The 24,866-nt window shown below is 61.2% G+C and overlaps 1 protein-coding gene across 2 annotated transcripts; it reads left to right on the top strand.

Moving 5' to 3' along the window:
• The first annotated feature begins 1,318 nt into the window (after positions 1–1,318).
• Positions 1,319–23,932, top strand: SEMA3F (semaphorin 3F). Of its 2 annotated transcripts, XM_050312851.1 has the most exons (19): positions 1,319–1,479; positions 4,401–4,564; positions 12,849–13,009; positions 13,172–13,234; positions 13,699–13,818; positions 15,136–15,216; positions 17,260–17,353; positions 17,744–17,863; positions 18,831–18,970; positions 19,057–19,171; positions 19,357–19,426; positions 19,551–19,695; positions 19,790–20,012; positions 20,842–20,930; positions 21,196–21,237; positions 21,401–21,558; positions 21,638–21,705; positions 22,365–22,498; positions 22,584–23,932. In XM_050312851.1, exons 2-19 carry the CDS (start codon positions 4,453–4,455, stop codon positions 22,992–22,994), a joined length of 2,346 nt encoding a protein of 781 aa, XP_050168808.1. In that variant the 5' UTR covers positions 1,319–1,479; positions 4,401–4,452; the 3' UTR covers positions 22,995–23,932. The 2 variants fall into 2 exon arrangements, with proteins under 2 accessions (XP_050168808.1, XP_050168809.1); XM_050312852.1 differs by lacking the exon at positions 15,136–15,216.
• The last annotated feature ends 934 nt before the right edge of the window (positions 23,933–24,866 follow it).

Raw genomic sequence — 24,866 nt, 5'->3', positions numbered from 1 at the left:
GGTGGCCCTGCCTGGCTGGAGCTCCTACCCCCTGAACTGTCCCCTCTCCCTGTGGGGTAAATGGGGGGGGATGGAAGGACACCAGGACAAGGCAGGAGGCTGCACTCAGGGGAGGAATTGCTCCAGCATCAATTCCTGCTTCTGGGTGACTCCTGCTCTCCGTCCCCTGGTCCTTGCTCCAGGACACTCTGGCTCGCCTCTGCCCTGCTCCTATCCAGGGAGCCTGGCTCAGAGGCACATGATGGGTCTAAGATCTGGGCACTTTCCCCTCCAGTACCCCTTTTTGTGCTTTTTCAGCATCCTTAAGACCTCATTACCCTACCTAGGAGCAGGGGAGCAGAAGGAGAGGCAGCAAACCTGTGTGTGGGACCTCTGAGGCCAAGGTGGAAGGTCTTGCTGGGATGGGGGTATTTGGCCAAGCTTTGTGGTGCTTGCAGGGCATTGTACCTCTATCTGAGGGAGGCCCCCAACCTGGCAGAAGCAGAGCAGGGGAACTGAGTCACATGCCTGACATTTTAGGGGCTACAAGGTGTTCCAAGGTGGCCAGCTCAGGCAGGAAAGAACAGAGCAGAGCTACAGGGCTTAGCTGCACGGCATCTGCCATTTGCTGCCTTGGAGGGGAGCATGGTGTGGTGTGCAGGGGGGATGGTGTTGGGCAGGGATCAGCCAGTGCAGGGGGAGAATGGTCCCAGGGGAAATACCTTAGGGGCCAGTAGATCCTGGAGCAGAGGGATGCCAGGGCACAGCTGGTATCGCCCAGATGCCAGCAGATCCCGGGGCTGTGGAATACCGGAGGACCAGAGTGGGGAAGGGGTCAGCTGCCTGCGACCCGAGGAACCAGAGCGGGACGGGTGTCGCTGGTGGCGGTACCCGGGCTGGGGGGTGGCAGAACCAGCAAGGTGGGGCCAGGGACGGCGCCCCACTCACAGCCTTTGGAGATACCGTGTGTGAGAGACGATTTCTCGTCGGAGCTCTCACAAAGCCGCCGACTCGCCGGGGCTCGGCTCCCCGCAGCCCCCCGCCGCCCCGGGCCGCCCCCCGCCGCGGCAGACAAAGGAGGGACGGCACTTATTTATCCGCCTCCTTCCCGGGACCGGCGGGAGGGCGGTGTGCCGCGGAGGTAACAGCGATCCGCCGGCGGGCTGGCACGGCACGGGGGGCACCGCCTGCACCCCGCAACAAAGGGCCGGAGCCGGAGGTGAGCGGCGGGGGCGGCGCCGGGGCTCGAACCTGCGGCCCAGGCGGGGGCGTTACTGGAGGGCGTGTCCATGCAAAGGACGCCCCCCGCGGCGCCCCGCAACGGGGCCCAGTGGGGGCCGGGCCCCGCCCGGTGCCCGCCCCGCCCCGCCCGCCGCTCACGGGCCGGGGCCGCGGCGGCAGTCGCGGCCGAGAGATGGCGGGGGGCCGCGGGACCCCGGCGCGGCGCTGAGTCCCGCCGCCCTCCGCACCCCCGCAGCCGCCGCCGGGACCCCCGCGGAGGTAAGAGCCTCTCCGGGCGGCGGGGCGGGTGCCTGGCGCGGGGGGTGCCCCGGGAGAAACTTTCCTCCGCTCGGAACTCGCGCGTGTGTGGGTCGGTCTCTCTCCCCCACCACCACCCCACGCCGCAACTTGCCGGTGAAGTGGGCAGGTGGGGCGCGGGCTGGTGCCGGCGGTGCCGTGCTGGGACCCCAGCCCCGCGCTGGCGGAGGCACCGGGAGCTGTGGAGCCCCCGCGCTGCCCGCCTCGCAGAGGGGTAGTACCGGGGCAGGGGATCCGTGCCGGTCCCCCCGCTCCCGGCAGCGCGCCCCGGTCCCGCTCGGGGTGGGGGGAACTGTCCGAGGGGACGGGGGCTGGCAGGGGAGCTGCGGCAGGGCTCGGCGGCGAGGGGTGCCCGGGGAGGGGGTGCCGGGACACACACACACTGCCCCGGAGAACGCCCGGCACCGCCGAGCAGGCTGCCGGAGCCCGCCGCGGTGGGACGCCAAGCGCCGGCGGGACCCCGCGTCCCGGCGGGCTGGGGGTGCGTGGAGGGCGCCCGGGCGGGGGGCGCAGGGAACAGTCGGCACTCCCTGGGAACAGGACAGGCCAGGCGTGCCGGAGCGCAAAGTTGTGCAAAGTTATTTCCCGGGTGCGCGGGGCCGCGCTGGACATTTAGCATTATTATATTGCATTCCGTTGTTTTATTTCCTTTTTTTCCCCCCTTCCCGCTGGTGGCATCGAGCGCCGCGGCCGGAGGTGGGCCAGGCTCCCCTCCCGCTGCCTATCCTGCCTCTATTGCTTTTCCCTCCCAAAATGTTTCCTGCTCTCTCCCGAGCCCACGGGGACCAGGCGTGCAGGCGGCCCTACCACTCAATCACCCCCGGACACCCCGGGGGCATTCTCGAGGCATCCCCTCAGCCCTCTTTGGAGGTTCGATCCCCTAAAGGAGCCCCTATTCCAACCGAGAAAACCTTTCCCTAATTGCCCGGGCTCGGCGGCGCTGCGTTGACCAGCCTGGGGAGGGGGGGATAAAGCCGAGAAGGATTTTGATCTTCCTACGGCGGCACCAGCAATGGCCAGACTTGAATTGCCAAAAAAACCCCTTCAAGCCCAGACAGCCCGGGGGCTGGGGGGTAGGAATGTGGCCGCTCTCCCCTGGAGTTCTCAGTTTCTCCGGAGTGCAGATGACCCTGGAAATGGAGATTTCCTGGCCAAGGTGCACTCCAATGGCCCGTTTCCCTTTTTGGTTCCTTGGAATTTGCCTTTCCCGGCCGGGCCTGGGTGCCCCCCGCTCACCGCCGGCCCTTTCCCCCCTCCTCGCCCTGCGCTTGCTGCGCTCCCCTCCTCTCCCTCTTTTCCTTTGTTTGCCATCTCGCTCCCTGTCTCTGACGCGTACGCCGCTCCATCCAAATGCAATAGTGGGATTTGCCAGAATTATTTCCTAAAGCTGCCGGGGAGAGGGGGAGGTTTGGATGGAGGGGGGTTATTTAACTGCAACCAACTGGAGTTTTGGCTGGTGGAGGAATTGGGGGTGCAGGCTGTCCCGGCCCGGCACTGATGGGAAGGGCAGAGCCCGGGAATGGGTGGGAGAAGGGGGAAGGCAGCCTGAAAGGGAGCCGAATGCCAGTACAATGGAGCAGAGCTGGGTGTGCTCAGGGGCAGAGGAGCAAATTGAAATATTTACTGACCCCAAAGGCAAGAAGGGGCCGTGCTCGGGGTCTTGCCCTGCCACTGGTGACAGTGCTGTTGCCCTTGTCCCACTCAGGGCTGGTAGCACGGGTGCTGTGCACTCCAGGAGACACCGGCCAGACCACCCGGGTGGGGTGTGGGATTGCCCCTCTTACAGCCCAGCATCCCTCTCCGAGGCACCCCGGAGGGTTCCCAGCCATCCGCCTGGCTTTGGGTGTGCCTGTCCCCCGTGGCGCTGTGCAGTGGCAGCTGGCAGATCCCTGGAGGGCATGGCCCCGTGGGAGTGGTGTGGTGGGGACCCCCCATCCCCACAGCGCAGAGCCCCTTTGGCTGGGCTGGCCGGACATTCCTCGCATGCCCGAGCCCACCCGGGTACCGTGGCACAGCACGTCCCACCCGAGCGTGCAGCTACCTGGGGACACGGGGGCTTCCCACCGCGGGCCTCCTCTCAAATCCTGCCTGGGCATCCTGCGGATTCCCAGGAAGGTACTGCCTCGGGAAGGGGGGCTGGCCCAGGGGATGATCTTTCCAGGAGAGGCAGCGGGGTGCTCGGGGGGCACTGCGCACCGTGCCGTGCCGGGGTGCGTGTGTGGCTTGCTGGAGGCAGCTTGGCGGACTCCACTCAGTGCCGGAGCCCCAGGGAGTCCAGCTGCCTGGCACACAGGCAGGGCTTTTTTTTCCTCTTCTTTTTCTTCCTCTTTTATTTATGAAAAAAAAAAATCCCCCTTTTTTTTTTTTTTTTTGTACGTTCTTGGAATAATGAAGTCCAGATTTCCTTCATGTTGGAAAGATTTGATCCCAGCTCTGCTTGCTGTGGCTTTGCTGGGGGCTGGGAGGAGAGGTGGGGAGGGGAGGGTTGGGAGTGGGACCCCTCTGGGGAGGGGGATGCTGCAGCCGAGGGGGGGTGTGAGGAGGGATGGAGGGATGCTCCTCACCTGGGCAAGGCTCACTGGCTTGGGTGGAGGAGCGTGCTGCAGCAGTTCTGGCTGCACTCACCTCACCCTGTGTGCTTGGCTGGGCACCCAAGGAGGTGAGGCTGGGCCTCCCCGCTCCCCAATTCCTGCACCCCTCTCCCCCCCCCCCAGCCCGCAGTGGAGTTCAGTCCCCCCAGGCTGACTGCCAGCCCTCCCTGGAGGATGCTGACTGCCAGCAGATGATGGAGAGCGGTATGGGGAGATGTGGGGCTTGTACCCCCCGTGGGGGTCGTGGGTGCAGCGAACTGACATCCCTTCCCCATGTGCCCTCCTTGGCAGGCTCAGCCCCCCCGGACTCCCCTCGATCTCGGCGCCCAGGCGCGTGCCCACCATGCCTGTGGTCGGCGTCCTCCTCTGGGCCACCCTGCTGACTCTGGGCTGGCGGGCTGCCCACCCGAAGGACCACGGCTTGGCCACCCCCAGGGTGCAGCTCTCCTTCAAAGGTAAGAGCCTGGTGATGGGTGTCGGGGGGTAGGGTGGGACCCCAAGATGAAGGAAATCAGGGGAACCCCAGTGCAGGCTGCTTCTCCTCCTCCTCACTCGGCAGGCATCAGCAAGCTGCATCCCCAGAAATCTCCATGGGCATCCATATTCAGGTGTGGCTGAGCTCCCAGTCTGCACCAGCACACACAGTCTGAGAGGGCTGGTAGCCTGCCTGGTTCCCCCAGTATGCTTTCCCTAGTGGGTGGGTGGCTCCCTCCATCTGGCAGAGCTGGATGCTGAGGTGCAGAAAGCACCCTCCCCGGCAGCACCCCGATTCCAGACAGCAGCTTGACGCCACCTCGACTTCCCCCCAGCTGGTATTAACGCCTGGGAGCTGGCAGGGAGCCGGGAGAGGCAGGAGGGGAGGGTGCTGAGTGGGGGGAAGGTGCTTAACCCTTTGATACTGGGGCTGCTCAGCCCACCCACCCACTCTATGAGCTGTGGGGGGACCCCTGGGTCAGCTTTGGGGTGCAAAGGGGTTTGTCCCGAGCTCCTGCTTTGTGGATGCTGAGTGGGGTGGGCTGGGACCGATGAGACAAGTCCAAGGGCTGCAAACACAAGGAGCGGAATGGAAATTGTTCCTGCTGGGGGTTTGTCTGCTTGGATGCGTGTCAGGAGGTGACAGACGCGAGGAGTCTCGTGTCTGCCTCCCCTCGGGGTCCTTGGGAGAGCTGGGACTGTGCTGCCTGTGCCCCTGCCGTGCCGTCCCACCGTGCCTTTGCCCTGCAGTCACAAATCGAACCTGCGAGCCCAGGATGTGGTGGCAGAACCGACGGTGAGCACAGGGCAGGAGGGGCCGGGGGGCTGGCAGCAAACACAGCAAGGCAGGGCTGGCCGAGGGTGTTACAGGCTGGTCTCAGCAGGAAAAATGGCTGGTATGAAGAGTCTGGGGACAAGTCCAGGCTGGAAAGCAGTGAGCAGTTCCTCCCCAGAGGCAGGCGCAGCTTTCCTCTCAGAAGGGTGTTTTCAGAGGATTTTTGGGGCTGCTGGGGCACTTTGGCTGCTGTAGGGGTGCCTCCCCACCCTGGCTCAGAGCATCTCTTCCTCACAGCTGTGGTGAGGGGAGGGGAGGCTCCAGTGAAGCCCCAGCTGGACCTGGTGCCCACTGCCACGGTGTGTCCCAGGAGCAAGATTTATTCCAGATAGACATGGTTGGGCTTGCTGTGCTGCATGTTAGGGGCTGGTTTAGTCTTGGTATTTTTTGGCCCCGGCTTGCTGGACTGAGGGCTTCTGGCTGTGCTCAGGGAACCTGGGAGCATCACCCAAGTGCCTGTGTCAGGTTCTCCACTCCTTTCTGCCTGAGGAGGTCTGGCAGAGCTACCCCTGCCCTCACTGCCCAGAGAGGGGATTTGCAGTAGGAGAAGGACTGGTTTGCACTAGTGCACAGAAAAGAAATGCCAGTGGCATGCTGGATCCAAGCACATCAGGATTGGGAAGGGGTGCCACTCACCTCTTCCCTGCCTGCATTCTTGTAGCAGTGCTGGCAGCAGAGAATTATCCTGGGCTCTTCCTCAGGGGCCAACTGGGGTCCACACACGAGCAGCATCCCAAGTTAATAATCTGTCTGCAGCCTCCCCAAAGTCATGCGGGCCATGAGATGGGGGATGGCAGTGGGATGTCCTGGAAGGTCCAGCACCTCCTCTTGCCTGGGGAGGCAGGGCTGGTACCCACATCCCTGGCCCAAGATCCCCCAGGACAGATGCAGGCAGTGGAGCTCTGATGGGTGTGGGCTGGGGGACACTAGTGTGATGAGTTGGGCTGGACTCTGCCATCAGGGACATGGCCATGGTGCCAGAGGGAACCTGGAGGCTGTTGGTGTGGGCGCAGCTGGAGGGATGCTGGCTGGTTTTGGGGTGCAGGGTCCCCACCACCAACATCCCTCTGGCTAAAGCACCCCTGTGCCCAGGCACTGTGCTGTGGGGTCGAGGTGGCCATGAGCACAGCAGAGGGCTGGGGAAGGGGCCACCATGTCCCTGTGTGTGTCCCCCAGTGCCTTGCCTCAGCAGCCACGCTGCCTGGAGCCCTGCCAGCCCCGGGAGCGTCTCTGGGTTTGTTTGCCTTCGCTTGTTATCGCGCGCCAGAGGTTTGTCGCAGCTCCCCGGGGCCTGCGTCATCCTCCACGGAGCCCCGGCGTCTCTGAGTGCGTTAAAAAAAATACATACATAAAATACCAAAGCGATAGGGAAGGGGTGGGAGCCAAGCTCCTGTGCCCTGGTGGGCTGGGCAGGGTCATCCCCCGGTCCTCCCCCCATCCCGTCACCCCCGTGGTGTCCTTACGTCTGTCCTCCTCTCAAGGCTTTCCTGTCCGTGTGTCGGCAGGAGGAAGGTGACCGGCATGGAAAGAACAGTGCTGGGAGCGGCTCCGGCACAGCTCCCTTTTGCCAACAGCTCTTCCCAGATCCCAGACCAGTGCTGGCCAGAAATAGGGTGGATATTTTTAATCATCTCCTTGCTAGCAATTCCTCCCCCCCCATTCCCGTACACATCCTGCGGCCCCCTCTCCTCTGGGCCTTCCTCCGGGCCGGGGGCTCAGGCACCGGAGGGGCTGGCCTGTTCCCCACGAGGATGCAGGAGGTGATGATGATGGTGATTCATCCCTCCGTGTCCTGCTCCCTGTCTGGCGTGGGAAAAGCGTGCGGGAAGGAAGGGTGGGCTCTCACCCCGCATCGCTGTGGGAAGCCGTCGAGGTCAGGGTTCTCCGTGGGGCTTCAAAACAGGAGCCGCTCCCCACGGTGAGGGGAACAGCCGTGCTGGCACCTCTCGGAAAAGCTGTGGCCCAAGTCCAGCAGGGGCAGCCCTGGCAGGGAGGGGCTGCGTGAGAGGCAGGGTAGTTCCTGCAAGGGGAAAAAAACACTTTAAAAAGAATAAATCAAGCATGGAGCCTCCTCTTGGCTCTGCTGCCAGCCCCCTGCGTGCCCTCTCTCCTGCCTGCCTTGTGCCTCAGTTTCCCCCCTCACCCTGCTGGCATCTCTGCCGGTGGCCAGGGGATATCAGCACTCTTGATCCCGGCCGGGGGGTGGCAGATGGCTGGAGAGGAGCCCGGACAGGGGACTGTGTCCCAGGGCCGCCCAGGCGCCCTCCTAAGCTGCCGCAGCTGTGGGCACCACTTGGCGACAGCAGGATGGAATAAACATGGGGGGGCACGGGGGTGCAGGAAGGACCAAGGGCTTGGGGACAGCCAGTCCTGGAAACGTGCAGGGCAGTGCTGGCACTGTCAGCCCCCACCCTGGCATGACTTTGGGGGTGTGCTGGATCCCCACGCTGCTCCTCAGACCCCACAAATGTCAGGGGGATGCCGCAGTCGCCTTTCCCGTGCCCTGGGGGCGGGGCCATGGGGCTGAACTCTTTGACCCCTAAGAGGATTTCCTTGGCTGGGACAGTGGGGGGCTGTGGCAGGACTCCCCCCACCCCCGCTGGGACCGGCTGCTGCTGGGGCTGAGCTCCCTGGCTCCGGCTGCGAAGCTCCATAAGCTCCTTAAACCCTTCCCCCCCCCAAAAAAAAATCCTTGTGCGATTTCAACCCCCCAAGCCTGTATCTAATAAGCTAGTTATCCCTCAAATTAACAATGCTGCTTATGGAGCAGCATGGCCCTTCCTGGGGTCCTGGCACGGGTGTTCTCCCTACTCTGGTGCTGCTTGGGCACAGAGCAGAGGGCCTGGAGCAGCAACACTTTCCACCCGGCACCGTGCCCTGCCCTCAGGGGCTGCGGAAGGAAATAATGTCCAAAAATTAAACAAAAAAAGCCTAAAAGCCGGTGGGTGGGGACACCTCGGCTCAGCTCTTTGCTTTTGGGGGGATTAAAGTCTTTTTTCTGAAGCCAAGCTCTTTCCTGAAGGGGTTTTCCTGCTGCTGGAGCATACCCTCACCCAGCTCCTAGCGGGGTTTTGGGGTCACCACTGTGGAGTGATGCTCAGTGGGGTCGGGGTGCCCCCTGCCAGCGCTGCTCGCTGGGGCACATCCACCCACCAGGGCTTGGGGCAGGCTGGCCGGGGGGGATGAATCAGCGGTTTCGGCTGAAAAAAAAGTGCTTTTTCTTTTTTTTTTCCTTTTTTTTTTTTTGGCTTGCGCCCAACCGGCCGGGCGGCGATGGCTGCGCGGAGCACCCGGCCGGCACCGCTTTCATCCCAAGGGATTTGACCCGGGCGGCCGCAGCACCTGTCCCCTGCCACGAGTGCCGGCATGGGGTGATGCTCCGGGGGGGCTGGAGATGATCGCGGGTGGAAGGCAGCGAGCGGGAGCCGGAGTCATTTCATCTCCCAAGCCCCTGCAAGGCAGCTTCGGTTTCCTCCCACCTGTGAATCGGTTAAATGGGAAAAGAGCTTGGCTGGGGGCCACGGAAACTCTCTTATTACATGTAATTAGCTTAATTACATCATAAATAACCCATCAAGGGGTAGCGGAGTGACGCTCAAACAAATAAGCAATTCTGCTTTCATCGGACGACCCACCCAGCTCTTTGATCAGCCCCAATAACAACAAATGCTTTAACCACGCGAGGGGACACGTTCAGGCCCCCATCCCTCTCCTGGCATTGCTCCCTATCCTGCCCCTCTGACGGGTACCCAAAAATCTGCATCCCAAATTTCAAGTAGGGAAAAAATTAGCAGGGAACATCATCAAAATTTGGGGCACGCTTCTAAATTTGTGGGATAAAACGCTGCGGGATGGAGATGGGATTTATCCCTGCTGTGCCAGGCTCCCTTGGGATCAGTGCTGGGCTTCTCCATCGGCATTTAGAGTGAATTCATTCTCCCCCATGCAAAGAAAGGGCTCCCGAAAGGCGCTGGCTCCGCCAGCCGCGGGGGGAGAGCGGTTATTGAATATAAACACGCCGTGTAATTTACATGCTAATTATGTTGAATGCGCTACAAGCCCATAATTAGAATCTAATTAGGTGAGAGCGCCTGTAATTGGTTTTGGGGAATGCAGTGATGGTGCACCTGGGGAGGTGCCCCGCTCATGTCCTAATGGCATTTAACTCTTCATGCTGGTGCCCTTGTGATGTTTGAGGGGGATCTGGAGGGCTAGGGTGGGGTGAGAAGCCCTTGGGTGTGTTTGGTTTATCGGGAACCCCCAAAACCTCCTCTTTGGTTTGGGTGTCCGTGCCGGTGGGCGATGGGTGGGGACTGCTCACCCCTGCCCGTGGGGGCCGGTGGTGGCAGCCAGCAAGGATGGCAGCGTGGGCAGCTGCCAGGGCTGGGAATGCAGCCCGAGTTTGGCATTGCGGGGGGAATTTGGCTTCGCAGATCGTGCAGTGGGGCGGTGGTGCCGCGGGCAGAGCAGAGCATTTCCCGTTGTTGCCAGCCCTCGGGCTCCTGGCCTCCGGCATCGCTCGAGGGTGCAGGGTAATTAAATCTCAACGCCCAGGGCCACAGAACGATTCCGGGGGAGGCGAGTCCCGGGAGGCTCCTCGGAATGCTGCGAGGGGAAGGTCCCCAGGGAGGCCACCCTGGCTGTGATGCCTGAGCGGCTCCTGGCTCCGGTGCTGGGCAATTAAAATGGGATTAGGCTCCCAGCCAGCCAGGGAAGCTCTGCCGGTGCCGAGATTGGCAGTGGGGATGCAGGAGGGTGTATGTTCATCGGGGCACATCAGCTAATGAGCCGGTTTCTCCAGCCTGAGGGTGCCGCTTTTCCAGCCCCAGGGACACCCCGCAGCTGCTGGGGGCAGGTTTGGGAGCACAGTGGCGATAGGGGATTAGGTGGGTAGGGGAGGGGGATGGAGGTTTGGAGGGTCAGAGGTTGGGTCAGGGGCTCACCCGCCCCTCCATCCCCTTTGGAGAGGGCGTTACGGGGCAGTGGATCTGTCACCGCCCTGCCTTGGGAGTGCCCCCTCTGATCACTGGGCCGTGGGGGGCTGAATGGAGCCCCCAGCGGGGGGCCAGGGCCTTTTGTGCTGCTGGCCTTGTCACCTGCCAAGTCCTGGGGACGCCCATCCTAATGGCTGTCAGATATTTGCAGTTGTCACTGTCATGGGACCCTCTGCCACCAGTGTCCTGGTGCTGTCTGGCTCATCCCCAGGGTCCCAGCCAGGAGGGTGAGGATGGGAGCACATCTCCTGGGAGGTTGGACATGGCGTCCCCAGGCCAGGCAGTGATGGAAGATGGGGGTCTGTCCTGTCATGGGGGCTCCTGCCCAGTTTAACTGCCATCCCTGCTCCAGGTGTCTCTGTCCTGACTGGGATATCTGGGCACGCAGTTACATCATCGGCAGCTGGGGACGAGCTGTTCTGTTCTGCCTCACCCCCTGCTGGAGCTGTCCTGCCCTTTCCTGACTCCTGAACTCCAGTCCCCATCAACACCAGTGTCTCCGCCGGGGGAAGCACCAGCACACAGCACACACACACGTTGTGGGGCACACACGTGTGCACACACAGTGGGGCAGCTGTAGGACGTGGGACAGGCAGGGACCAGACCCAGTTCACCATGGGACAGGCAGGGAACACTATAGGACAGGCTGGGGACGCCATGGGTGGCAGGCGAGCCAGCACCCGCTACAGGGAGCATCTGGAGCCCAGATGGGACAGGCAGGAGGAGGAGCATGCTGTGAGTGGGTGAGCAGCTCCCCAGCCCTCCATCCTTGGCACTGTTCCACTCAACCTCTGCCGTGGACCCCCCGCCTGCAGCCCAAAACTCCAGCCCCTCCTCATACCCACTGTGCTTGTCCTGTACACCCAGGCCTAGCAGAAGGGCAGACCCCCAGGCTGGGGGAGGTTGATCTCACGTCCCGTGACGCAGTTTCCCGCAGCTTGCCCCAGCACATTCCCGCTCCGTGGTGCCTGGAGTGCCTTGGCCTCACCACCACAGCTGAGCGGGCTCCACCATGGGACTGGGGAGCACCACTGCCAGCCAGAGTGGGTGCCCAGAATGAGAAGGGACCCTGAGGACACCTGTGGGATGTTGCCAGTCCACCGTGAGGCTGGGAGGTCAGAGAGATCTGCAGGCACTTGGCCTCCCACTGGGAATGGCAGCTGGCTGCTGGAGCCCTGCCCAGCCCTGCCTGGAAGCCAGCAGGCTCCTTCCTGACACTGACCTGCAGGACCTGCTCTGTTCCTCCCCAGGAAGGGGGGTCCCCAGCTCCCAGTGCCGGCACAGAGGAACAAACTCCACAGGGTGAGGATACTGATTGGGCCTGTGTACCATGGGAGTGGCATCTGATGGCTGTTGGTGGCATCCAAAGGGGGTTATACCTCCAAAAGGAGTGGCATTTCCAAGGGGGTTGCCTTCAGAGGCAGATGGCAACACGTGAAGGTGGCATCCAGTGGTTTTTGGTATAATCTAAAGAGAGTGGCACCTCCAAAGGGAAGCATATGGGTAAGATGACGTCCCATGGGGATGGCATCTGATGGCTTGGAGTGGCATCCAGTGGTTGTTGGTGTCATCTAAAGGGATGGCACCTCCGAAGGGAGCGGCATCCAGAGCAGATGTCATCCCATGGAGATGACATCTGATATCTGGTGTAGCATCAAAAGGGGGTGACACCTCTGAGGCGAGTGGCACCTCCAAAAGTGGCATCCAGGACGGGTAGTGTCCTGTTAGGGTAGAGTGCTCTCTGTCTCACTCATGTCCTGGCCCCTGCCTCATGGTTCTTGGCACTGGCCCACATCATCTGCAGCACTTCTGCCTCCCATCTGGCTGCCTCATTGCACTTGTGAATATTCATGACCCTCATTATCCTCTTTCACTCCTTGCTCCCACACTCAGGCTAAAAATAACTTTCCGAGGGGGATGGGGTGTGCAGGGTGGGGGAGAGGCTCATCCCCTCTCCTGGGTCTGGCTCCCTGGGGTCCCAGCTCCCCCATCCTAGGAACCAGAGTCTTGGCTGGGACATGGGGTCACAGGGCACAATAAGGATGATGTCAGAGGTTTTGGTCCCTGGGCTGGCATGGCAGAGAGCCCTCACCTCCTGCCCCATCTTGATGGTGAACTCCACTCCCTGCTGTGGTGTACTGGGTCTCCTGAGCCCAGGTCCTCCTGCCCTCTCTCCTGACCAGTCTTGGTTGTCCCAACTGGCCATGAGCATCTCTGTCATTGTCCCATATCCTGCACAGAGGTGGCAGCATCATGGTGCTCACGGAGAGGAAAGAAGGCACCATGGGACTGGAAGGTGGGCACCATGGCCTGGGAGGTGGGCACTTCTTGTCACGGGGCCCAGCCTGGGACCAGGCTTGGACTCGTGGGCGGGGATGGCACTGGGGAAGACGGGAGTCCCTGGGGTGCTGACCCTGGGGTGCTTTCCCCTTCTAGAGCTGAAGGCGACGGGCACAGCACACTTCTTCAACTTCCTCCTCAACTCCAGCGACTACCGCATCCTGCTGAAGGACGAGGACCACGACCGCATGTACGTGGGCAGCAAGGACTACGTCCTGTCGCTGGACCTGCACGACATCAACCGCGAGCCCCTCATCGTAAGCTGCTGTCGCAGGGCTGGGGGGGCAGGTGGGAGAGGGACGACTTGAGGGGCATTTTGGATGCCAGCTCGATGGGCATGATGGGCTCGACTGGTGCTGATGGGGAGGTGGTGGGGCTGGGTGGGAGCCCTGGTCTCCCCTGAGTTGGTGTCTCTGCAGATCCACTGGCCCGCGTCCCAGCAGAGGATCGAGGAGTGCATCCTGTCAGGCAAGAACAGCAATGTGAGTGGCCACCATGAACCCCCTTCTGGTAGCTGAGGGGGGTTGGTGGCTGGTACTGGTTGGGGATTCATGTCCTTGTGTCCTACCCTGGAAAAGCCATCCCTGGGGTTCCCTGTTGGTATGACAGCATCTGCAGCTGTGCTGGGATGGGTTGGCACTCCAGGGTGTCATGGTATCCTGCCACCCCTTCTGTCCCAACCATGCAAGTCATGGAGAGCTTCCTGGGAGAGTAGGAGGCCAAACTCCCCATGCTGCTTCCTTCTTCCAGCCAGGGATGGGCTCTCTGGCTTGACAGCTCATGGCCCATGCCAACCCCTAATCCATGCTGTCCTTTGTCACATGCCATCCAATGGCCCCTTCCATCCCATGGTCCACATCACACCATCACACGCCCACACCAGTCATGGCCCCAGCCCAACCTATGGCCCCTTGCTGGGGTTGATACCCTCTACTCTGCTTCTCAGGGGGAGTGTGGCAACTTCATCCGCCTGATCCAGCCCTGGAACCGGACGCACCTCTACGTGTGTGGCACCGGTGCCTACAACCCCATCTGTGCCTTCGTCAACCGCGGGCGCAAAGCCCAGGTGAGGGGCGGGAGGGATGGGGTGCTGAACTGGTGCTGGGCAGGGCGGTGCTGCACAGCCACCATGGAACTGCAGCAGGGTGCGTGAGGGCTCAGCTCTGCTGGCTGGTGCTGGGGTGAGGGGGGTAGAGGTTGGGGGGCAGTGGCAGGCTGGGAGTGACTGTGGCTAACAGTGTTGTGCTGTTGAGTGGGGCCAAGACATTTCTGCAGACCAAGGACTTCTCTTCGCGCTGGAACTGTGCCCCCCTGTCTGAAACCTGATGGCAGCTCCCATGTAACGTGTCTTCCCACCCTGCTGGCTGAAACCACTGCTGAATCTCCACCAGGACGAGGAACATGTCAACCCACTGTTCCACCCACTGCCAGGCTGCTCAGCCCCTCACTGCGGATTCCAAGGATGCCCAACACCACGACAGCACTGGCATTGTGCAGGAAGAACCATGGCAAGGGCTGTGCCAGCAAACGTGGCCATATCAGGGGTGTTCCTGGATGGATGTCATCCAGCCCCAAGGACTACAACATGCAGTGAGAGGTGGCATTGAAGCCACCAGTCCAGATGCATGGCTGACAGAGGAGCACTTTCAGTTCAGCCCCAGGAACGGAGCCAGTCTCTGCAAGTAGCAACACAGGTGTCCCAGGAGTGCCAAGCCCTGTGAGGTGTCTGTCACCTCTGTGCTGGGGTGGTAGGTCCCAGGCTGTGTCCTTTCCTGCAGTTGGAGAGAGGGCCACCAGCCCAAGCTGAGCGAGGATCACGGCGCTGGATGTGGAGGGTGGATGTCTGCCTCAGTGCTCCCAAGCCTGGCATGGGCACTGAGAGAGGCGGATGCTGCTCAGGACACTCCAAAGTGATATTGGATCAGGCTGGGCAGTGGCAGCGTTTGAGGAGGACCAAGGGTGCTGGTGCATGTGTCCCTTCAGCAGGGCCAGCGACATTGTGGCAGGGACTGGGGGTTCTAGTGACCCTGTGGTGCCAGTACCTTTGGTTCTGGGGCATTGCTCCTTGGCACAGGGTGCTGCCAGCTGGGTGGCAGGTGCCATTTTTGCATCCCCAGGTGTGAGCTCAGCCTGGCTGCCTATGGGCAGTTGCCTCTTCTCTCTCTCCTGCCCCATGCCAGGGCACCCTAATTCTGCAGGAGAGAGCAGAGGCCAGTCCAGCCTGAAGCATTCAGGGATCCCCACAGGCATCACCCAGGGGGACTACAGTGCTGCTGCTCCATGGGTGTCCATCACCCCAGCTCTTGGGGTTCCTTGCTCACCCCTGCCCTTGGGGTCCTTCCCCCCAGCAGCGCTAACTGTCTGCCCTGCTCCTTTTCCCCAGGGGTTTTCGCCGAGCCAGCCGGGAGGCCGGGAAAGCGGATCCACCGACAGCCCCCTCAGCCCGAGACCAGCACAGAGCAAGGTGGGAACCGGTCTGGGAGCCCGCCGCAGCCGTGCCCACCTGTCCCCAGGGGCACGCCAGAGCCGCGGGCTCCTTCGTCCCACTGGCATGCTTCCAACCCCAGGTCTGGGTGCCCTGTGCCGTGGGCAGCCCTGCCATCCCCTTCCCTCTCAGCACAGCATCTCCCGGCCACCGGGCTGGCGTCGGCGCTCTTTCTCTCACTAACTCCTTCCTCCCAGTCCATGTAGGATCCCCCCCATGGGGGACACTGTCAGGGATGGTGGCTCTCTGTCCACCGCCAGCTTTGCTGGACTTCCGGCTTGCTATGTCCCTTAGGAGTGGGATCATGTGTTGGCAGAGCCACTGGGCTCGGGATGATTCAGGGAGGGATGCTAGTGTGATGTGAAGAAGGTGTTTGGGTAGGGCCTACGGAAACATCACTGCTTTGCCTTTCCCCATGAGGGGCTTGTGTCATCCTGGCAGGCACGTGGGCTCAGGGAGGTGACAGCATCCTGGCTTCTGGGAACACCCCAGCGTCCAGCCCACCCTGACAGTGTCACCCCCAAACCTCTCCCCTCCGGACTAACATGGGTCAGTGCATGGGCCAGGGAGCGCATGGGGTGTGGGCACCCCGTGGAAACCTGGGGCCCCTCTGCCCCTGGGGTGATCGTGGGGGCAGAGGATGATGCTGATTGTGAGCATCTGCCTGACTGTGAACAGCTCCTGCTGCCAGCTCAGGGAAGCCACCTTTTTAGCCCCCTCAGGTCCCTGCAGTTCCTCCCTCTGTGCTGGGGACAGGGAGTGTGTCCCAGCAGGAGCTCTCTGGGGCTGCCAGCAACTCCAGTGCATTTCAAGATGTGTTAGGCCAAATAGCAGTGCTGGCACCACAGTGGCTCGTGGCTTGCCCACTTGAGAGGGTGACATGGTGCAGCTATGGCCAGGGCTACACTGGAGAGAGACAGGTTGTCCCTAGCAGGGGTTTGCCCAGCTTGGGAGCAGGGCCAGTACTGGGCAGAGACGTTTGTGATGGTGGCAGCGGCACAAGCCTGCACAGTGCAGCGATGGGGATGGCAGAAACATGGCTGTGTCCATCTCCAGGGCTAGGTGTCCCAGGAGGAGGAGCTGGTGTGAGCACATTCTCCAGTGGGAGATGCTCGTAGTGAGATCGTGGTTCCTCATCTCCTCCTGCTCTTCCCAGAGCTGGAGCTCTGCTGGGACCCTGCTGGCCTCTCAAGGGAGGGCAGCTGTCACTGTGTCCATCAGCCCTGCACCAGAGTCAGGGCACAGGGCCATCATACAGGTCCACCAGCCCAGTTTGATTGCTCAAGGTACCCCCCATGCCCAGGCTTCCCATGGATTCCACTGTGATGCTGCTTGATCTCAGCTTGAGGTGGTCCCAGTGCCAGGGTGAGCACAGTCTGGCCAACCTGGCCCTGCCTGCCCCCAGCTGGCACTGGTGGAGGATTCTCTGTGTGTCTCTGGAGACAGCATCAGTGTCAGCCTTGGCTGGGTATGTGTGATGGTGCCAAGGGCTGGCCATGGGGAAGGCAGAGGTGACAGTGGGGAGACATCCCATGGAGCAGACACAGCATCGTACCCTGTGAAGAAAACCGCTGGAAAATGGGTCCTGGCAAGAGGAGCATGGTGGGTTTGGCAGCTGAACTGTGCCACAGGCCAAACCCTGCTTGCTGAAGCTGTTGGAACTGTGTGACCTGGATCTGGCCAAGCAGTGATGTGCAGCACAGCCAGCTGGAGTGAAGAGGCAGCCACATGGGGATGTCTTTCCGAATCTGGGTAATGGATGTCCTGTTTCAGCCTGATGGCTCAGCCAAGTCTCCAAGTGGTGGAGGGCATGGAGAAGCACTCAGCATTGTTGGAGGGATCACTTGCAGGGGCTTCAGCTTCTCAGGAGACCTGCAGACCCCTTCCGTGGTCCATCCACATCCATCCTCACTGCTGGGCACCATCCCAGAGGAGGCTGCCTCTCCTGGTGGGCTTTGGAAGGTGCCACGGGGATGGAGGGGTGAAAGTCTAATCAGCTCCTCTATTTGCTTACCTCTCCAGGATTATATCTTCTACTTGGAGCCAGACAGGCTGGAGTCAGGCAAGGGGAAGTGTTCCTATGACCCCAAAGTAGACACCGTCTCTGCTTTAATAAGTGAGTCCTGTGGCTCCCCGGAGCCAGTGCTTCCAGCATGGGGCAGAGGGAACATGCAGGCAAGATGGAACAGCTACTTCCACCATCTTTCTACATTGTCCAAATATCCCCCAGGAATCAGATTCCTGCCCCTGCCACCCCTTACTGCCCCAGCAGTGATGGTTGGGCACCCAGAATGCCCAGTCCTTGGGCACCTGGCCCAGCAGAGGTGGGGTTCCTGGTTACAGGCCAGTACCAACCTCCAGAGCTCTCTGGGATGGCCACAGGCAGTGGCTCTTGGTTGCCTGGTGGCTACCAGCTGGGTCTGGGGCTGGATGAAGCCTGGGGCAGTTGGAGAAGGTGGGTGGATGGGAGTGGGGGTGGTTCCTGGCTGATCTCTGCCCTCTGCAGATGAAGAGCTCTATGCTGGTGTGTACATTGACTTCATGGGCACGGATGCAGCCATCTTCCGCACCATGGGCAAGCAGACGGCCATGAGGACAGACCAGTACAACTCCCGCTGGCTCAACGGTGAGTTCAGGTGTCAGCTGACCCCAGTGCCCTGGGGACCCCATGGCTCCAGCCCTAGAGATGACACCTGTCGGGTCATACTGCATCCTTCTGCCAAGACAGAGACAGCAACCAGCATGGACAGGTGGATGGGTGGGTGGATGGATGGATGGATGAATGGGTGGATGGATGGATGGTTGTCAGTTGATGACTGATGGATAGGTGGACGGATGGATGGACAGAAGATGTATGGGTGGATGATGGATGGATGATGATGGATGATGGATAAATAGATGGCGGATGGATGGATGGATGGATGGATGGATGCAGAAGAGCAGAGGGATAGCTGTGTGAGGCAGTGACAGACATGCCTGGAGCTTTGCTGGGTAGCAGCCGGCTGGTGAGAGGTGGGGCTGGCTCTGACGGTGTCCGTGCAGGAGTTTCTGCAGGGCTGAGATGTCAACCATGTCGCCTGCAGTCGGTGACCCCGAACGCTCATCCTGTCCCTCTCAGAGCACCCCTGCCCTCGGGGCAGCAGCTGAGTAAACAGAGCAGAGCAGATGGGATGATCCTGCCGGGCTGGGGAGCCGGCAGGGCGGTAACCCGAAGAGGGGGAGCTGTCAGCACAGGCTGGGCACCGGCTGATGGATGGCAGGGAGAAGCTTCCTGAGAAGCTTCCATGCTGTGTGTTTCCTTCTGGGGGGAAGACTGGTTCCCACCACCCTGCTCATAGAGCTGATGGATCTCTTCAGCCTGTGTTCCTTGGGGATGCTCCCAGGGACCTCAGGGATGCTCCAAGCCCTTCCTGGTGCGCTGATGATCACCAGAGACACGCAGTTCCTCAGATCCAGCTCTCACCCTGTGACCACAGCAGTGCTTTTCCAGGAGCAGGATGATGCTGGATAAGAGGGAGCCTCAACATCCTGCCATGGTATGGTGCAGGAGTGCTGCTGGGTTGATGGTGCCATGCTGTGTCCTGCCTTTCCAGACCCAGCCTTTGTTCGTGCCCAGCTCATCCCTGACAGCAGCGAGAGGAACGATGACAAGCTCTACTTCTTCTTCCGAGAGAAGTCAGCTGATGCCCCCCTGAGCCCTGGGGTCTATTCCCGCATCGGGCGCATCTGCCTGGTAGGTGGAGCAAGCAACAGGCAGGCAGGGGAGCAGGCAGGGAAGGGGAATGCGCAGGGCTGAGTGCAGAGGTCTCTCTGTTGCAGAATGACGATGGGGGCCACTGCTGCCTTGTGAACAAGTGGAGCACCTTCTTGAAGGCCCGGCTTGTCTGCTCCGTGCCAGGACCTGATGGAATTGAAACGCACTTCGACGAGCTCCGTGAGTGGGCGAGAAGGGAGAAGGGAATCGTCTCTAACCCTGCAGGCTTGGGGATCACCGTGGGGAGGGCTGGGGACCCCCTTGCTGCCCCTCACCTGTACTTTCCCGTGGGTAGCTGCTCTCCCCATGTCCTGGCACCCCTGCCAACCTTCCCTATGGTGACACCTCCATCTTTCTGTCCCAAGAGGACGTCTTCATCCAGCAGACTCAGGACACCAAGAACCCTGTTATCTACGCCGTGTTCTCTGCTTCGGGGTGAGTGCTGACCCTCCTGGCACAGTGCAGCAGAGGAGGGGGTCCCAACTGGGTGGGCGTCCCAGCGATGCCGCACTGGCAGGCAGCACCAAGCCGAAGGGTGGCAGCAGGTCCTTCCTCCCAGGTCGGTCTTCAAGGGCTCTGCCGTGTGTGTCTACTCCATGGCCGACATCCGCATGGTCTTCAACGGGCCCTTTGCGCACAAGGAGGGACCCAACTACCAGTGGATGCCCTACACGGGCAAAATGCCCTATCCCCGTCCGGGCACCGTAAGTACTCCCCGGGCATCCATGGGGAGGTGAGCCGGTGCCTGACAGGCAGCCAGAACCCTCGGACCCATGCCTGAATATGGTTGTGCTGCAGTGCCCCGGGGGGACCTTCACCCCATCCATGAAGTCGACCAAGGACTACCCTGATGAAGTGATCAACTTCATGCGCTCACACCCGCTGATGTACCACGCCGTGTACCCCACGCACCGCCAGCCGCTGGTGGTCCGCACCAACGTCAACTACCGCTTCACCACCGTGGCCGTGGACCAGGTGGACGCGGCAGACGGGCGCTATGAGGTGCTTTTCCTGGGCACAGGTACCCACGCCGCGCACCGCGGGGAACGCAGCATGCTCCGGCGCGGCCCCGGAGGGCATGGGCACCACCAGGGCTGGCCAGAGCATGGTGCCCTCCACCACGATAGAGTGGGGTGAGGGGCTGAGACCACCCTCCCCCCCAAGATCCCTGCCCCTCCTCAAGGCTCCAGCGTGGTCCTTCCCCTGCCCTGGTGCCCATCCTATGGACCAAAAACCATCCAGCCTGGTCCTTCCCTTAGCCCAGTTCCCATCCTTTAAGTCAACGATCCAGCACGATACCTCCCATTCTAGGGATCCAGCTTGATACTCTACCTGCTTTGGTGCCCATCCCAGAGGCCTCATCATCCAGCCTCACCTATTGCTGACCCCAGCACCTAACCTACATGCTTCCTGTTGCCCACGCTAAGCTCACCATCAGCCGGCCTTGTGCCTCCCTTGCCTAATTGCCCATCCTAGAAGCACTGGCATCCAGCCCTGTCCTTCCCAGACCCTAGTGCCTATCCTGGGTGCATCATCATCCAGTCCAGTGCTTCCCTTGCTCTTAACACGTATTCCAGAGCCCCCATGATCCATTCTAGTCCTTCCCTTGCCCTGCTGCCAGTGCCTGGCTGCTGTCCCCATGCTGCCCTGGGTGGTGCCAGTCCCTAGCCACAGGTGGAGACCTGAACTGGTACACTGCACCCAGGAACAGCCTCCTGCCACAGCAGGAGAAAGATGGGGATGGGCTTGGGGGATCCTTCCCAGCCCCAGCAGGGACCCCCTTCCCAGGCAGGGAGGGCACGGGTGCCCAGAAGTGGCACTGAGCCCCTGGGCTCCATGGTGTCTTACAGATCGGGGCACTGTGCAGAAGGTCATTGTGCTCCCCCGGGATGACATGGAGACAGAGGAGCTAATGCTGGAGGAGATCGAGGTGTTCAAGGTAGGGGCTGACCTGTCCTGCAACCTCTAATGAGTGTTTTTGACCCAGCCAACCAACCCCTTGGGACATCAGTAAGCCCCATGGGACACCAACCACCCCTTGGTCAGCTCTGGAGGGACTCCGAGCATTGGCCCTCCTGCCTGCTGCCCCCTCACATCTCCTGCCCACCCCTGCGCCAGCTGCCTCTGGGGGATCTGGAGTACCCACCCCAGAGCTGCAGCATCGATCCAGGCAGTCACTCCTCCTTCACTCCTGCCCTGTCCAGGTGCCAGCACCCATCAAGACGATGACCATCTCCTCCAAGAGGGTGAGTCACAGCACATAGCAGTGGGGCAAGTGGGTAGATCCCATCGTGGGCCCAGCTGTGGCACTGCCTGGCATCACCACAGTGCCAGAGCAGGAGACTCACAGGGGTCCTTGCGGGGTGGGGATGAGGTAGCATCTCACCCTGCGCTCTCTGTCCCCTACAGCAACAGCTGTATGTGTCCTCGGCTGTAGGCGTGACCCACCTGGCCCTGCACCGCTGTGACGTGTACGGGGAGGCCTGTGCCGACTGCTGCCTGGCGCGGGACCCCTACTGCGCCTGGGACGGCAGTGCCTGCACCCGCTACTCCGCCTCCTCCAAGAGGTACGGGGGGCCAGGGCACAGCAACAGGGAGGGAACTCCCAACCACAGTCTCCCCCTCTCACCTCCTGGGTCCCCACAGGCGGAGCCGGCGGCAGGACGTCAGGCATGGCAACCCCATCCGGCAGTGCCGTGGCTACAACTCCAACGGTGAGTGAGGCATGGGGCACGGTCCCGCAGCGTGAGGGGCAGCTGGGAGGGGAGGCTGAGGGCAGGGAGTGGGGGACACAGGGGTGGATGGATTCCCTGGTAGGTTGATGATTTTGTGAGTGGAGATATCGGAAGATACATGGATGGTTGGGTGGTTGGTGGGATGGGTGGATGGATATATTGGGGAGGAAGATAAACATGGAATACATTAGGATGAAGATGAACACAGATGGTGTTGGTGGATGGATCTATGCATGCATGCATGCATTATGGATTCATTAGGGAGTAGAATGAACATGGATGGATAAATTAATACATTGTGGGTGGAACATGGATGGATAGATGGATATGTTGGGGAGGAGATCGAACAGATTTGAATGGGTGGATGGATGGATGAATGGATACAGTGGAGAGAAGGATGACCGCACATGATGGGTGCGTAGATGAATGGGGGGTATATGGATATTTCAGAGGAAGATGAAGATGAGGGGGGTGGATGGATGGATGGATGGATGGATGGATGGATGGATGGATGGATGGACACCCAGCAGGTGTGTGGCTGGAGGTGGATGAGAGCTCTCCCTTGGAGGGACAGTGGGCAGGGCAGGAGTGCAGAGTGGTGTGGATCTGGACACACATGACCTGGCTGCCCCCTGCAGCCAACAAGAACGCGGTGGAGGCTGTGCAGTATGGGGTGGAGGGCAGCACTGCCTTCTTGGAGTGCCAGCCCCGCTCGCCCCAGGCCAGTGTCAAGTGGCTGCTGCAGAAGGACAACAGCGACCGGCGGAAAGAGGTAGGGCAGGGCGCTGCTCCAGGGGTGCTGGGGGTGCCGGGGGTGCCATGTGCCAGCCAGCTGAGCCGTGCCCCTTGTCCCCCAGCTGCGGGTGGAGGGCCGGGTGCTGCGGACGGAGCAGGGCTTGCTGCTGCGCGCCCTCCAGCTCAGCGACAGCGGCCTCTACTCCTGCACCGCCACCGAGAACAACTTCAAGCACACGGTGACCAAGGTGCAGCTCCGTGTCCTCAGCAGCCGCGCTGTCCACGCCGTGCTGGTCCAGGCGGAGACCCCTCCTGGCCTGCCAGGGGCCCCCACTCCCCGCTACCAGGACCTGCTGCAGCTCCTCACCCAGCCCGAAATGGGACTCCTGGACCAGTACTGCCAGGGCTACTGGCGGCACACGGCCGCCAGCCCCCCGCAGCCACTGGCTGGCCTCAAAGCCAAGGAGCAGCAGGACCAGAAGAAGCCTCGAAACCGCCGGAATCACCAGCCAGAGACCTATGGGCATACATGAAACCATCATCAGGGACTTTGCTAGCACAGTGGTCTATTTTTCCCCCCTTTTAATATTAAAAATATCTATAAATAAATAAATATATATATATATACACATTCACGCACACACACACGCACAAACACACGCACTCCCCCTCCCATGGGAGGTGGTATCTATTTGTAGGTTGTACATACTGACTGGAACAATGAGACCCCTGCCTCCTGGCCCCAGGGGGGAGAAGGGAGCCCTGAGATGCCCACAGCTGGCATTGTTGTCTTTCCCCCCTGCCCAGGACCCCTGTTGTTGTGCAGGGACCACTGGTCACCACAACCACCGTCTCCCTGCAGCTGGGGCACAGCACTGTGCTGGGGGATGGAGGTCTGGGTGTGCGAGGGGGTGATGCCCTGGGAGGAGGGACAAACCCCAGACAGGGAAAGTGAGGCAGGAGGAGAGGCAGCCCAGAGGAGGTCTGCCCACCACAACCTGCACATGCCTGTTGTAGCTTTGTGCCTCAGTTTCCCCATGTGATTAGTGAGAAGCAGGTGCTTTCCATGGGGATGCTGCAGATAACCAGGCAATCTGAGGAGAAGGGGGCTGTGGGACAAGGGTACTGGATCCTATCCCCTCCTTGGGGGCTTGGCAGGGAGGAGATGGGAGCCTCAGGACAAGACTGAGGAGTTCAGGCCATGATGGGGGCTTGCCAGGGTCATTGGGTAGAGAGGGGAAGGAGAAGGGGGCATGCTGGGGTAAAACCTAGAGCAGCTGTTGGTGTTTGGTGACAGTGGCACCCAGGGTTGTTTGGGGCACCTGGCCCATCAGCTGCCCCCTTGGGGCATCCCAGTGGGTGTGAGGAGTTGTAAATAGTTGCATATGGGAAGCACAGGGGCAGCCAGGGCTGAGCAAGTGCCCTGTGCTGCAGCTGGGGGCACCCCCAAATAAACACTGGCTTTGGGACAGACGTGGGCGCCTGTGTGTGCTCTGTCGGGGACGGGCCTGGCCCCCACCATATAATCCCCTGAGCCCTGCTGGGGTGCAGAGGGCTGGGCTGCAGCTCCCTGGGGGAGCACCGGGGCACTGAGTGCCAGGGGGACAGCACAGGGGTCATTGGGAGTTGGCAGTACTGGGTGGTACTTCTGGGTGTTGGGGTACACTGGGCTGGGCTGTTGGCTCGCACCAGTACTGGGTCTTGCTGAAGTTACTGGGGGCACTCAGAGTCAGTACTGGGGTCACTGGGGAAAGTACTGGAGCCTTAGGATTTGGTACTGGGAGCTGGTTCTTGGTGGTCATGGGGCCGTGGGGCAGGATGGAGACTTTGCAGGATTTGGGCATGGTAATTGGCGACACTGGCCTGTACTTGGGGCACTTTGATCGGCATGGAGGGGCAATTGGGGTGGTACCAGGCTCCTCTGAGCTGAGCCAGGAGCCACTGGGGTCAGTGCTGGAGGGTCGTGGGCTGTACGGGGTATAGTAATGTGGGCACTGGAAGTTGGTACTGGAAGAACTGGGGGCACTCAGAGTCAGTACTGGGAGCACAGGAGAACTTCTGGGGCATTAGGATTTGGCACTGGGAGCTGGTACTTAGTGGTGCTTTGAGCACTTCTTGGGTAGTGGGCTGTATAGAGGTCACTGGGGGCTGTAGTGGGTGATACTGGGCCATAGTAGGCACTGCTCAGTATTGGGTTAATGGAAGCAGTACTGGGCTCCTCTGGGCAGCCTTGGGAGGCGCTGGTGTGAGTGCTGGAGGGGGCTGGGGCCATGCTGAGCGCAGCAATGGGCACTCTGACTGTGTGCAGGGCTGTACTGGGCTGTACCGAGTGCGTGCAGGGCTGTACGGGGAGTGGTGCAGGGCCGTACTGCGCTGGGAGCTTCTGCCCTCTGGCAGCCGAGCGT

This window comes from Myiozetetes cayanensis, unplaced genomic scaffold (assembly GCF_022539395.1).
Source record: "Myiozetetes cayanensis isolate MyiCay16 unplaced genomic scaffold, myiCay2020 scf18, whole genome shotgun sequence".
NCBI lineage: Eukaryota > Metazoa > Chordata > Aves > Passeriformes > Tyrannidae > Myiozetetes > Myiozetetes cayanensis.
Note: the sequence above shows the minus strand (reverse complement) of the source record. Positions and strands in the feature narration are given on the sequence as shown.